This window comes from Ranitomeya variabilis, chromosome 2 (assembly GCF_051348905.1).
Source record: "Ranitomeya variabilis isolate aRanVar5 chromosome 2, aRanVar5.hap1, whole genome shotgun sequence".
Classification (NCBI taxonomy): domain Eukaryota; kingdom Metazoa; phylum Chordata; class Amphibia; order Anura; family Dendrobatidae; genus Ranitomeya; species Ranitomeya variabilis.
The window spans coordinates 871,311,668-871,325,406 of record NC_135233.1 but is presented as its reverse complement, the minus strand read 5'-3'; the positions used below and the strand labels follow the sequence as shown (position 1 = coordinate 871,325,406).

General features: G+C 43.0%; 1 protein-coding gene across 1 annotated transcript in view; it reads left to right on the top strand.

The window, feature by feature from the left end:
- The window catches only part of LOC143808062 (putative cation-transporting ATPase 13A5), a 318,077-nt gene that overhangs the window by 271,761 nt on the left and 32,577 nt on the right, over positions 1 to 13,739 (top strand). The window contains exons 27-29 of the mRNA XM_077290322.1: positions 1,414 to 1,486; positions 1,624 to 1,798; positions 11,135 to 11,304. Of these exons, the coding sequence (XP_077146437.1) occupies positions 1,414 to 1,486; positions 1,624 to 1,798; positions 11,135 to 11,304 (418 nt within the window). The remainder of the gene's footprint in view (positions 1 to 1,413; positions 1,487 to 1,623; positions 1,799 to 11,134; positions 11,305 to 13,739) is intronic.

Sequence of the window (13,739 nt, the reverse complement as noted above, 5' to 3'; positions counted from 1 at the left end):
ATCCTGGATGAAGATCTCTTCCAGAGTGCTCTGGACCTCAGACTTGGCCAAAGGTTCACCTTCCAACAAGACAATGACTCTAAGCACACAGCTAAAATAACTAAGGAGTGGCTTCAGAACAACTCTGTGACCATTCTTCACTGGTCCAGCCAAAGTCCTGACCTAAACCCAATTGAGCATCTCTGGAGAGACCTGAAAATGGCTGTCCACCAACGTTCACCATCCATCCTGACCGAACTAGAGAGGATCTGCAAGGAAGAATGGCAGAGGATCCCCAAATCCAGGTGTGAAAAACGTGTTGCATTATTCTCAAGAAAACTCATGGCTGTACTAGCTCAAATGGGTGCTTCTATTCAATACTGAGCAAAGGGTCTGAATACTTATGACCATGTGATATTTCAGTTTTTCTTTTTTAATAAATTAGCAAAAATTACTACATTTCTGTTTTCTTCATTCAAGATGGGTTGCGGAGTGTACATTAATGAGAAAAAAATGAACTTTTTTTAATTTACCAAATGGCTGCAAAGAAACAGTGAACAATTTAAAGGGGTATGAATACTTTCTGTACCCATTGTATATGCTTCTTTTAATACATCCAAGAACTATATTTGCCTTTGTTACGCTTGCATCACACTGTCTGTGATCTATTTGATTATATTAGTATATTACATCTATTAGTATCTCTCTATTAGTATGTGGTCAGTGTGAATACATTGGAATCACATAGCACTTTGTCATGATTCAGCAGACTTTTCAGCTTGGAAAACCTCTTTATGAAGTGTTTTTTGATTTGTAGGATTCATATAGTATTTGTTTTTGCAAGTAGTACAAGGTGCAATACTTTATACACCATATTGCTCTACTAAATTAGAATAATTAGCATACGTCTCCAAATCTGGGCTTGAGTCTGCACTTGCTGTATGTGACTACAGACTTGTGGATCTTCACAGCGTGCACAGTACGCACTGACAGGATCCCCTGATGCCAGCATTGGGACCGAGCAGTCAAGTGACCACAGGTATATGATTTGCATACTCTGGCTACATTCTAACTTGATGTATTCGGTCTTGCTCAATTCATTTGTATCAAGTCAGGCTAGTATACTTTTAGTCTGCACATGACCGCATGTATGCACATCACATACTTGTGATCACGTTCCTGTCAGCTCCCAACACCGGAGAATCCTGACAGCACACACTGCATGCTGTGAGGATTGAGAAGTCTGCAGTAACATTGAGTAAATGCAAACTAGTTCCTAAAGCTGGACAATCGCTTCAATGTTAGGAAACCTCCAAAACCTATTGGATTCTGGGTCATTAATAAATACAATGGAGACCTGTCACTTAATCAAAATGACAAAATAGGAAAATGTTAAGAAATAATGTATGAACTTTTTTTTTTCTTTTTTTTTAGAAAAATACACTTCTTGGTAATTATCAGTATCTCATGCACGATTTGGTTATCAACATCACAGTTACCCTGACAAGCAAGTATATTAGTACATTTTATCTAATTGTTCCCACCGATGTCGCTTCTATTTTGGACCCACATTAGTAGCGTATTTATGTAATTTTTTTTTCGTGAGTTTAATTAAAAATATATTTTTTCTTTTTTTTTTCCTAGTGAGTTTAAACCACCCAGCCACAAAGTTGGCTCCATACAGACCCCCGGGACAGCTTCTCTCTCCACCTTTATTACTGTCCATTTTCATGCACCTTATATTTTCTTCGATTGTTCAAACAACAGCTTTCTTTATGCTTGTGCAACAGCCATGGTACAATGAAATTGATGTCTTCAGGTAAATTGGATTATTGGAGCCAGAACAGACACTTGGCCAGCAATGTTCAATGATTAGTTCAGTTCATATTTTTACAAGTTTTTTTGCTTGTCTAATTGAGTGATATTGCACATATAAAAGGGATTATTGTTATATCATGATAGTGTTAACCCTTTTAGAATAGGGACATTTTTGTTCTTTGGTTTTTTTACTCACCTTCTTCCAAAAGTCATAGCTTATTTATTTTTCCTTCAACATAGACTTTTGAGGGCTTGTCTTTTGCACAATGTGTTAAAGTTATTACATATGCCAAATTTGTGTACAAACGATGCTTTGATTTCTTATTATTACATTTTCTTAGGAAGATGAAGTGACCAAAAAAGTTAAATTCTGGCATTTTGATTTTTTTTTTCTTTTACAATTATTTCTTTGTCCCCTTAGGGAACTTGCTTCTGTAATCATTTCATTGCTTATACTGTTCGCTACAATACCACAGTGATGCAATTTATAGTGAATATTTTTGTCTCTTTATGAAGCTCAGCTTAGGGCCCTGGAGTTCCAGGAATACAATGATAAGGGTCTTCAGAAGACTACTGATTGTTATAGTAAACCATCGATTCCCTGTGAACATGTTGCTGGGGACAACGGGACCCAGTGTGTGAGAACTCCGACATACGCAAAATTAATTGCTGCTGTCAGAGATTGAAAGAGATGGTTAAATGGTTAACTGCCACAGTCAGAATGCAGCTCCAGCTTTGGCTGTAAGAAATTGATGCCAGCTATGTAATTTAGCTGGCATCAGCAGTGTGTGGAGTGAACTTAGCTCCTGAGCCCCCTCTACAGATGCGGACTCCTTCTTCGGCTACGGACACACTAGCAGTATATGGTCAGTATTTTAATTCAGTATTTGTTAGCCAAAACCAGGTTAGCAACAATCAGAGAAAAAGTATCCTAGTAACACGTCACCATTTCTGTATTTATCACCCACTCTTGGTTATGGCTTAGAAATACTGAGGTAAAATATTGACCAAATACTGATAGAGTGACCATTGCCAAAGGAGCGTTTTTGACGCTGCGGATCGGCAGCAGTTTTCCATGCGGTGTACAGTACCATGTTAACCTATGGAAACTAAAAACCGCTGTGCACATGCTGCGGAAAAAAGCGCGCGGAAACGCTGCGGTTTATTTTCCGCAGCATGTCAATTCTTTGTGCGGAATCCACAGCGGTTTGACACCTGCTCCATACTAAAAAAACGCAGGTGTAAAACCGCAGTAGAATCCGCACAAAAACCACGGTAAATCCGCAGTAAAACCGCGATAAATCCGCAGGAAAAACGCAGTGTTTTTGCCCTGCGGATTTATCAAAATCAGTGCGGAAAAATCCGCACACCAGTCCGCATCGTGCGCACATAGCCTAAAGGGTGACAAAAAGCTTCCCAGACTGCAAAAATTATGGGCAGAATCCATTAAAAGTGGCAACATGTGACCCACAGTAGAAATTTGCAAACGGCAAATGGCATAGTAGTAGTCAGCCATGGGGATGTGGTGTTAAGGTAGCGGTGTAAGCCTTTTTAGCTGGGATACCTCACACCTCATGCCACCCCACCAATTTTTTTCTTTTATTATTCTAGCCACAATCAGATGGCACAAACATTAGTTTCATAGACTACCATTGACAGAAAAATGTAAGAATAGTAACAGAGGTAGTGGACTTATCAATTGACCCACAATAGAACCTTTTATAATGGCTCAGAATCAGTCAGCCATGAGCCATGCTTGAGGTATCAAGGTCTGGGCCAGCATTTACAACTTTGAATTGAAGTTTCAATTAAGACAAGATGGGTGAGAGACCAGTGTATACCTGTGGTTCTGGGAACCCTGATACCTCATGCAACATTGTAAACGTGATTTTTAATCAGCCACTTTTAAGTGTCACAAATACCAGCTTAGTATACCACAAATGTTATAAAAATTTAAGGACAGTAACATACACAGGTCTATATCAGACCTAGCACCGCCATGCTCATCACAGTCTACTCTGGAATCAGGCAGTGTAAGGAAAGGTGCTGCTGAGCTAGAGAGAGATAATAATCTTTATTTTTAATAATCTTTATTTTTATATAGCGCTAACATATTCCGCAGCGCTTTACAGTTTGCACACATTATCATCACTGTCCCCGATGGGGCTCACAATCTAAATTCCCTATCAGTATGTCTTTGGAATGTTGGAGGAAACCGGTGTGCCTGGAGGAAACCCACGCAAACACGGAGAGAACATACAAACTCTTTGCAGATGTTGTCCTTAGTGGGGTTTGAACCCAGGACTCCAGCGCTGCAATGCTAACCACTGCACCACCGTGCCGCCCAAGAGATGGTGGTCTCCGCCCATGCTTTGACTTTTGGGAACTGAATAAGATTACTGTAAGAAACACATATCCCCCACTCATTCCCGATTTATGTAACCAATTATCAGGTGCCAAATGGTTTTCAAAACTATACTTGCAGGGGGCATATAACCTCATCTGGGTGCAGGAGGGGGATGAGTGGAAATTCTTTTTTTTTACAAAAAAACCCTGCTGCAACAGGAGACTTGGAAGGGCGGATATGCCCTTTGCGAAGACTATCAGATATGTACTCCTTCATGGCGACCCACTCGGGACCAGAAAGGTTAAACAATCGGCCCTTAGGCAATTTAGCCCCAGGAATCGGGTCAATGGCACAATCAAAAGGGCAGTGTGGTGGTAACCACTCAGCCTGACTTTTGGAGAACATGTCTTCAAAGTCCTTCAGGTACTCCGGAATACCCTCCAGACTGATGGATGACACATAATTCAGACATTTGTTTTCACAGTTGGATCCCCATTTAACAAACTCCCAGTCCTCCCAGTCAACGACTGGATTATGACATTGCAGCCAAGGAAACCCCAAAACCAAACCATCAGGGAGGTTGTCTAGAACAAAACAGGCTATATGCTCCAGATGAACAGACCCCACCTTAAGGATGAATTCTTTAGTAACAGAGTGGATCCCATCCTTGGTGAACGGGGTTGAGTCAATAGCCAGGACTCTCATGGGTTTGTCCAACCTGACTGTCCCTATCTCACAGTGAGCCACAAACCTTGAGTCAATCAAGTTCACTAAAGACCTGCAATCCACAAAAGCAGAAGAGGAAAAAAAAACAATTGTTCACTCCTACTTCCACTTTTAACAATAATTTGATGGCTGAGGAAAAAAGTACCTGTGGGTCTGAGTAACCTCCTCGGCAGTTACCCAGACCTAATCATTTCCCAAGACCATGGAATCTGGTGGACAGGAGGGACAGTCCTTTTTCCAATGACCCAGCTCTCCACAATAGAAGCAGAGTTTTGTTCTCTCTGTGGGTCTCCTCTCCTTTTTCTTCATGGAGACAGTCCCCACCTCCATGGGCTAAACCAACAATGAAGGCTCCAGTTTCACTGGCAACAGAGGAGCATCTTGTTGCAAAACACCTCTCTCTCAGCCTACTGTTCATACGAACGGCCTGGTTCATGGCCTCCTCAAGAGAGTCAGACTGTATCTGCCAATTCCCTCTGTACCTTTTGGTACAGATAGGTTCTACATCATCTTGGTCAGATTAGATACCTGATCTGACAGAGCAGGCAGTGGGTCCATAACCAGAACACACACAAAAAAAACAGAAAATTGTATAGGTCGGTGATAATGTGATGACACCAATGGGGTCACTGGCGCTACCTATGAGGGCACTAGCAGGGGGCACGGAACGAGCGATGGGAGTGCAGGAACACAGCATGCTGTGCGCAAGGACCTGAGACTATGCAGTGAGCACAGGACCTGGCACTGAGAAGTCACGTGACAAGGAGGCGTAGTCACTTGAGTCAGCAACCACAAACCGAGGGTACGGAAGTATCACGGACACCAAAACCAGGAACTGTCAACATTAAATAGCCGCCCAGAACCAAAGAGAGGTAAAATAAAATCCCAGACCTGACCAGGATGGAGGCAGAAGCATCCTGTCCAGAGACAGGTTGGATATAAAGAATAGAGGGGTCGCCGCACCATATTTTTTAATTGCTTAAATAAATAATTTTTAAAAAATGGCATGGAGTCCCCCCATTTTTGACAACCAACCTTTCTAAAGCTCACAGCTGGGGCTGGTATTCTGAGGCTGGTAAAAGCCCATGGATATTGACCCCCCAGCCTAAAAATAGCAGCCCATAGCTGCCCAGAAAAGGCATATCTGTTAGATGTGCCAATTCTGGCACTTTGCCCAGCTCTTTCCACTTACCCTGTAGCGGTGGCAAGTTGGGTAATAGTTGTGGGGTTGATGTTACCGGTGACATGAAGCCCACTGCTTAGTAATGGAGAGGCGTCTCTAAGACCCCTCTCCATTACTAATCCTATAGTTGTAATGTTAAATAAAGACACAGCCAGAATAAAGTCTTTTATTTGAAAAACATGACACAGACATCTTTTTTTAATCTTAATTAAACCATACTTACTGCAACGTATAATCCAAGCAATGCCCTTGATCTACTGTAATGAAAGTAAAATAAAAAAAGAACAATATACCATACCTCTCCATACGTGATATCAGCATACTCAGCACAAATTGCACAACAACTTTTAGGGTCCAATTTCTCATGTTACCCTTGTGAAAATATAAAATTGGGGGCGAAACAATGATTTTTGTGGAAAAAATATGATTTTTTATTTTTACGGCTCTACGTTATAATCTTCTGTGAAGCACTTGGGGGTTCAAAGTGCTCAGCACACATCTAGATAAGTTCCTTAGGGGATCTAGTTTCCAAAATGGTGTCACTTGTGCGGGTTTCCACTGTTTAGGCACATCAGGGGCTCTCCAAACATGACATGGCGTTCGATCTCAATTCCAGCCAATTTTGCATTGAAAAGTCAAACGGCTCTTCTTCCCTTCCGAGCTCTGCCATGCGCCAAAACAGTAGTTTACCTGCACATATTGGGTATCAGCGTACTCAGGACAAATTGCACAACAACTTTTGGGGTCCAATTTCTCCGGTTACCCTTGGTAAAATAAAAAATTTTGTGATAAATTTTAAATATCCATTTAAAAAAATAATTTAGAATTGAGATTCCTCAGTGGTTGATACCTTTTAATGGCTAACTGAAACATTTTTCTTAAACATTCCAAAAATTCCTGTGAAGCACCCGAAGGGTTAATAAACATTTTGAATGTGGTTTTGAGCACCTTGAGGGGTGCAGTTTTAGAATGGTGTCACTTTTATGTATTTTCTACCATATAGACACCCCAAAGTGACTTCAAATGTGTTTAAATTTTAACCCTTTAACTTCCTAACCAAAATATATTTTGGTTTCAAAATTGTGCTGATGTAAAGTAGACATGTGGGAAATGTTACTTATTAAGTATATTGTGTGTAGTGTTGAGCATTCTGATACTGCAAATATCGGGTATCGGCCGATATTCCCTGTATCGGAATTCCGATACCGAGTTCCGATATTTTTGTGATATCGGAAATCGGAATCGGAAGTTCCTATAAGTTCCCAGGCGTGTGCGATGCATATGGTTCCCAGGGTCTGGAGGAGAGGAGACTCTCCTTCAGGCCCTGGGATCCATATTCATGTAAAAAATAAAGAATAAAAATAAAAAATATGGATATACTCACCCCTCCGACGGACCCTGGCTCTCACCGGTGCTAGCGTCTGCCTCCGTTCCTAAGAATGCAGTGAGTGTAGGACCTGCGATGACGTCGCGGTCTTGTGATTGGTCGCGTGACCGCTCATATGACGTCATCGTTTACCCTGGTTACCATCGTAAATGTAAAAAAAAAACAAACAGTACATACTCACATTCCGGTGTCCGTCAGGTCCCTTGCCGTCCGCTTCCCGCCGGCCGTAAAGTGAAAGCAGATCACAGCGGTGACGTCACCGCTCTGCTGTTAGGGCCGGCGCTCAGTCAGTGCAGGAAGCGGACGCCGGGGGACGCGAATGTGAGTATGTACTGTTTGTTATTTTACATTTTACACTGGTAACCAGGGTAAACATCGGGTTACTAAGCGCGGCCCTGCGCTTAGCAACCCGATGTTTACCCTGGTTACCCGGGGACCTCGGCATCGTTGGTCGCTGGAGAGCGGTCTGTGTGACAGCTCTCCAGCGACCACACGGCGACTAAACAGCGACGCTGCAGCGATCGGCATTGTTGTCTGTATCGCTGCAGCGTCGCTATGTGTGACGGGGCCTTTACATTCTACAGGATTATGGGGAAGGAGATAATAGGTGGAGGGTTGCTGCAGCTCTGGCGTTGGTGAGGCGGTAGCTTCAGTAGTGATGAGGAGGCAGCGGGGTCAGTGCAGGCTGTAGGCTTTCCTGAAGAGATGGGTTTTCAAGTTCCGTCTGAAGGATCCGAATGTGGTTGATAGTCGGACGTGTTGGGGCAGAGAATTCCAGAGGATGGGGGATATTCATGAGAAGTCTTGGAGGCGATTAAGTGTGGAGGAGAGAAGGAGGTCTTGGGAGGACCGGAGATTACGTGAGGGAAGATATCGGGAGATTAGTTCAGAGATATATGGAGGAGACAGGTTATGGATGGCTTTGTAGGTCAGTATTAGTAATTTGAACTGGATACGCTGAGGGAATGGGAGCCAGTGAAGAGATTTGCAGAGGGGGGAAGCAGAGGAGAAGCGAGGAGAGAGATGAATTAGTCGAGCAGCAGAGTTAAGGATGGACTGGAGAGGTGCAAGGGTGTTAGCAGGGAGGCTGCAGAAAAGGATGTTGCAGTAGTCAATGCGGGAGATGATGAGGGCATGCACAAGCATTTTAGTAGATTGACGGTTGAGGAAAGGACGGATTCTGGAGATGTTTTTGAGCTGGAGGTGACAGGAGGTGGAAAGAGCTTGGATGTGCGGTTTGAAGGACAGGGCAGAGTCGAAGGTTACTCCGAGGCAGCAGACTTCCGGTACAGGGGAAAGCATGATGTCATTGATTGCGATAGATAGGTCAGGTAAGGAAGATCTATGGGATGGAGGAAAGATGATGAGTTCAGATTTGTCCACATTGAGTTTGAGGAAGCGAGAGGAGAAGAAGGAGGATATGGCTGATAGGCACACTGGGATTCTGGACAACAGTGCGGTGACGTCTGGGCCAGAGGGGTTGATCTGAGTGTCATCAGCATAGAGGTGGTACTGGAATCCATGGGACTTTATGAGTTGTCCCAAGCCAAGTGTACAGATTTAGAAGAGTAGGGTCCTAGAACAGAGCCTTGGGGGACTCCAACAGAGAGAGGATGGGATGAGGAGGTAGTGTGGGAGTGGGAGATGCTGAATGTGCGGTTGGAAAGGTACGAGGAGATCCAGGATAGGGCAAGGTCTTTGATGCCAAAGGAGGAGAGGATCTGTAGTAGGAGGCAGTGGTCGACTGTGTCGAAAGCAGAGGACAGGTCTAGAAGGAGGAGTACAGAGTATTGTCCATTAGCTTTGGCGGTAAGTAGGTCGTTAGTGATTTTGGTCAGGGCAGTCTCAGTTGAGTGATGGGGGTGGAAACCAGATTGTAGATTGTCAAAGAGCAAGTTAGATGAGAGGTGGGTGGAAAGTTCAGAGTGGACATGCTGCTCCAGGAGTTTGGAAGCAAATGGGAGCAGTGATATTGGGCGATAGCTGGACATAGCAGTTGGATCGAGGGTTGGCTTTTTAAGGCTAGGCGTGATTGTGGCATGTTTGAAGGCAGAAGGGAAGGTGCCAGAAGATAGTGATAGGTTGAAGAGGTGGGTTGGGATGGGATAAGTGTGGTGGTGAGGTTGGGGAGGAGGTGGGATGGGATGGGGTCGAGCGCACAGGTGGTGAGGTGCGATTTGGAGAGGAGACAATTAAGCCCCCTTCGGTGATGTTGGATAGGGAGGTTATGGGGTTTGGGTATTGGTCTGGTATACAAAGGGGTTGTGGTGGTTGAACAATGAAGACTTGCCTTGTTTGGTCGATCTTATTTTTAAAGTGTGTGGCAAAGTCCTCAGCAGAGATGAGGGAGGTCGGAGGGGGCAGTGGGGGGCGGAGGAGGGAGTTGAAGGTTTTGAATAACTGTTTAGGGTTGTAGGATATGGAAGATACGAGGGTTGTGAAGTAGGCCTGTTTAGCAGAGGTGAGAGCAGATTTAAAAGCGAGTGTTGCCTGTTTGAATGCAGTGAAGTCGTCTTGCAGGTGTGTTTTTTTCCAACGCCACTCCGCAACCCTGGACACTTGCTGGAGCTTTTTAGTGGTGTTATTGTGCCATGATTGTCTATTGATACGTCGCCCTCTGCCATGGACGAGAGGGGCAACTGTGTCAATAGCTGATGCAAGAGTGGCATTGTAGTGGCATTGTTATGCTATATTTCTCTACAAAATCTACTAGGTTTTGTACATAGCGTCATATGAGTTAATTCTCTAGGCTTAGCATCTGCTTCTTTCATGTGTGTGGTTAGCACAGTTTAGTTGCAGAGGAAGCTCTCTCCAAGTGCTATCTTCCCTGTGACGTTTAACAGGGTTCAATACTTGGCAAACTCGGAGCTCTACCTCTCTGTTAAGTTAACAGAACTAGGTATTCTGGGCCCTGTTCATACTGTGTGGTGTTAAAATAGTGTGTTTAAGGTAATGCTCACTGTTTTATTCCATCATTGTTCACACTAGCCGCAGTTTTACAACTTTGCACGGTGGGCCCCGAGTTGGTATTGCATTTTATTTTATATTTTATTTAGTGCAATCCGCCAACCCTAACATTTTGTTGGTGTCTGCACTCCTGGTTGGGTCTATATCTGCTGGGTTGGCTGTAGTGGAAGAGATGTCTCTCCCCATTATACTAGTTCTACTCTGGTGAAACTGATACCACTTTGGTGGTGTCTGTCCATAATTATTTTAAATTTGACGGCTCCTGATTGGGTCTCCATCTGCTGGGTTGGCTGTAGTGGAAGACGTGTCAGTCCCTATTATACCATTTGTACTCTGGTGAAATTGATGCCACTTTGTGTCTGAAACAAATTTTTGGAAATGTGTAGACTACTGGTTGAGTCTCCTTCTTGTTTGCTGCCTCTATAAGTAGACCTCTGAGACCGGCAGGCCTCCACTCCCTGTTACTATACTTACATTTTTATGACAATAGTAGTCTATGAAACTGATATTTGTGACACCTGAGTGTGGCTGAGCATGATATGATACAGGGCTCACATGATATGAATTTATTTTACATGATCCAAACAAGAGGAATGAGAAGGGGTTGTCCAAGTAGTGGACAACTCATTTAATTTCAGGGCATAATGCAGGAAACAGCCTTAAATAAGATTAATAAAATTATGTGACATCACAGCAGTATTATAATCAGTGCTTTTCTCATCCACAGTGCATGTCTTCCATTAAACCATAGCACTGTGAATGTTACAGTGAGAGAACATGGACACGCAGAGAACTTCTTAACAACAACAATGTTCTTTATAACTGGTTTTCAACAAATTATTGAAGAAATTGTGTTTGCCAAAGGAAGGCCATTCAGGCAGCCTCTATATACTAATTGTAAGTTGAAATATATAGCAAATATGTATATCTTTAAAGGGAACATGTCACCATAAAAATGCAGATATCTCTCTCGCACTCCATCTTTCTCTCTCTCTCTCTCTCTATATATATATATATATATTTTTATATATGCCTTTTTCTGTACTGCAATGTATAACTACTTATAGATTACAGATACTGTATGTACAGAGAGTGAAAACACGATTGAACACCTCACAAATTTTCTAAGCAAATGTATTTCTAAAGATGCCATTGACATGAAATTCTCACCAGATGTCAGTAACAACCCATCCAATCTACACAGAAAAGAAATCAAACCATAGATGTCCATAAATAAAGTTATGTGTAATAATGATAAATGACACAGGGAAAAAGTAATGAACACTTGAAGAAAGAGAGGTACAAAAAGCCATGAAAAGTCATGACACCAGCTGAAATCTATCAGTAATTAGAAAACGATCCTGACACTTAGTGAAAAATAGCATCAGCTGTTTACCTGATGGCCTATAAAAAGGTGTCTCATTACCAAAGTACCACATAACAAACATCTCCTGATGGATAAAGCCAGTGCTCTGTTTCAAGACCTTTGCAACCTTATTGTTGCAAAACATAGCAATTGTTACTGAAGAATGTATAAATTATTAAAGGTTCCAGTGAGTCATGTTGGGGCCATAATGCGGAAGTGTAAAGAACATCATGTCAACATAAACCCCTGGATCCCGATATAGTGATGGTGGTTCCCTCAGGCTGTGCCTCCAGGAGCCATTAGCTTCACTGGGCCGGATTGGCAGGTCCCGGAAAGATTGCTGATTGCTGTCTTTCCTGTATGCAGCAGAAGTTCCTGATTGTCTGGGGAGTCAGACAGAGTGAAGAGACCAGAGTAACGGAGGATGTGAGGTTTCCCGCAGTGAAACACTGGAGCTATGCGGCTGCAGAGTGCTAGGCTCCCTCTCTCTCCCTCCCTTCATCTGGTGGAAGCGGCGACCCTGCTTACCCGGCGGCCTTGGTCGGTGATCCTCCAAGTGATGAATGCCTGTGAGAGGGGTGCAGGTGCAGAGGGTCTGGAGGTCTCCGGGATCAGGCCTTGTGGAGCGGTGACTGGCAGCTTCAAAACTGAAGTGGAGTGCTCTGGTGGCCATCTTTAACAGTGAGTGAGAGTGTCAGCGGGGGACTTATTAAAGATCTCGGACCTATAGTGTGACAGCGGTCTGGATCTGCCAAGTCTTCATACCAGCTATATGAAGTGGAGGGGACTGGTGAAGGGTGGGGGAGACCCCAAAGTGTTATTCCTGTGGTCATAGACTGTGGCAAAGTGACGATTTTCTCTCCCCCCCGTGAAGACTCTGCTGGTACTATATGGACATTTGATCCCATATTTCCAGAGGATATTTGGGGATAAATATTACATCCGATGAAAATATATAGATCTATAATTTCAGGTCTTCAGAAAACAACAGGAGACAAAGAATTAACAAAAAAAAGACATTGCTGTCATCAGTTTATTTTTCCTCATCCACAGTAAAGTTGGGCACAGAGAGATACATTTACAGAATCTCAAAGGGACATTGAAGTTAAACAAATATAATTCCTTTGATTTTTTTTGGATTGTCTTTTATACCAAGATTATTTAGTTTTTCTTTGTAATAATCAGATACATCTAATCTAAAGAAACCTATCTACTGCCATCTGCTGGACATTAGAGTATATTTCAGCTCATTTCACTCTTTCTCAGAAAGATTCTTATATAGCTAGATAGAGTGACTATGTAAATTTTCATTTATGCGCAAGTGATGATCTGTGTGTGCACGCTTTTAGATAAATAAAAATGGTAAAAACAAATAAAGAGCGTGCGAAAAAAAACCTTCAGAACATCAAGTCTCCCAAAAACAAGAAGAATTAGATATATTTCTCAGGAAGAAACATACAATGCACCAAACTCCCTCAAAAATCCGCTGTGTCGTTCTCTGCAGTAACCCTTTGCACAGTATCAGGCTGAGCGAGACGCTGGGACCGACGTCTCCGCTGAGCAGGCTCCACTGCGGCTGATGTAGAATGGTTGACCGCAGTAGATATGGTTTGAGATTCCCCCTGTGCAGCGGCGGGAACTCGACACCGAAGACACCAGTCCCTGATGGTCTACCAATAATATATTATAAAAAATCCATGAAAACTCTACTTTCACATTTCCTGGACTTATTTAATGAACTCCTTGCTGGCCAGCCACCACCAAAACAAGCCCTAGAAGCTTTTATCACTATGATTCCAAAAGAGGGTAAAGATGTCAAACATTATAGCAATTATTCCCCTATCTCCTTAATAAACACGGATATGAAACTGTGGGCAAAACTCCTTGCTAGAAGAATAAGCATTGCTTTACTAAGTCTTGTTCACCCAGTCCAATCTGGCATCGTAAAGGGATGGGAGGGTAAAGA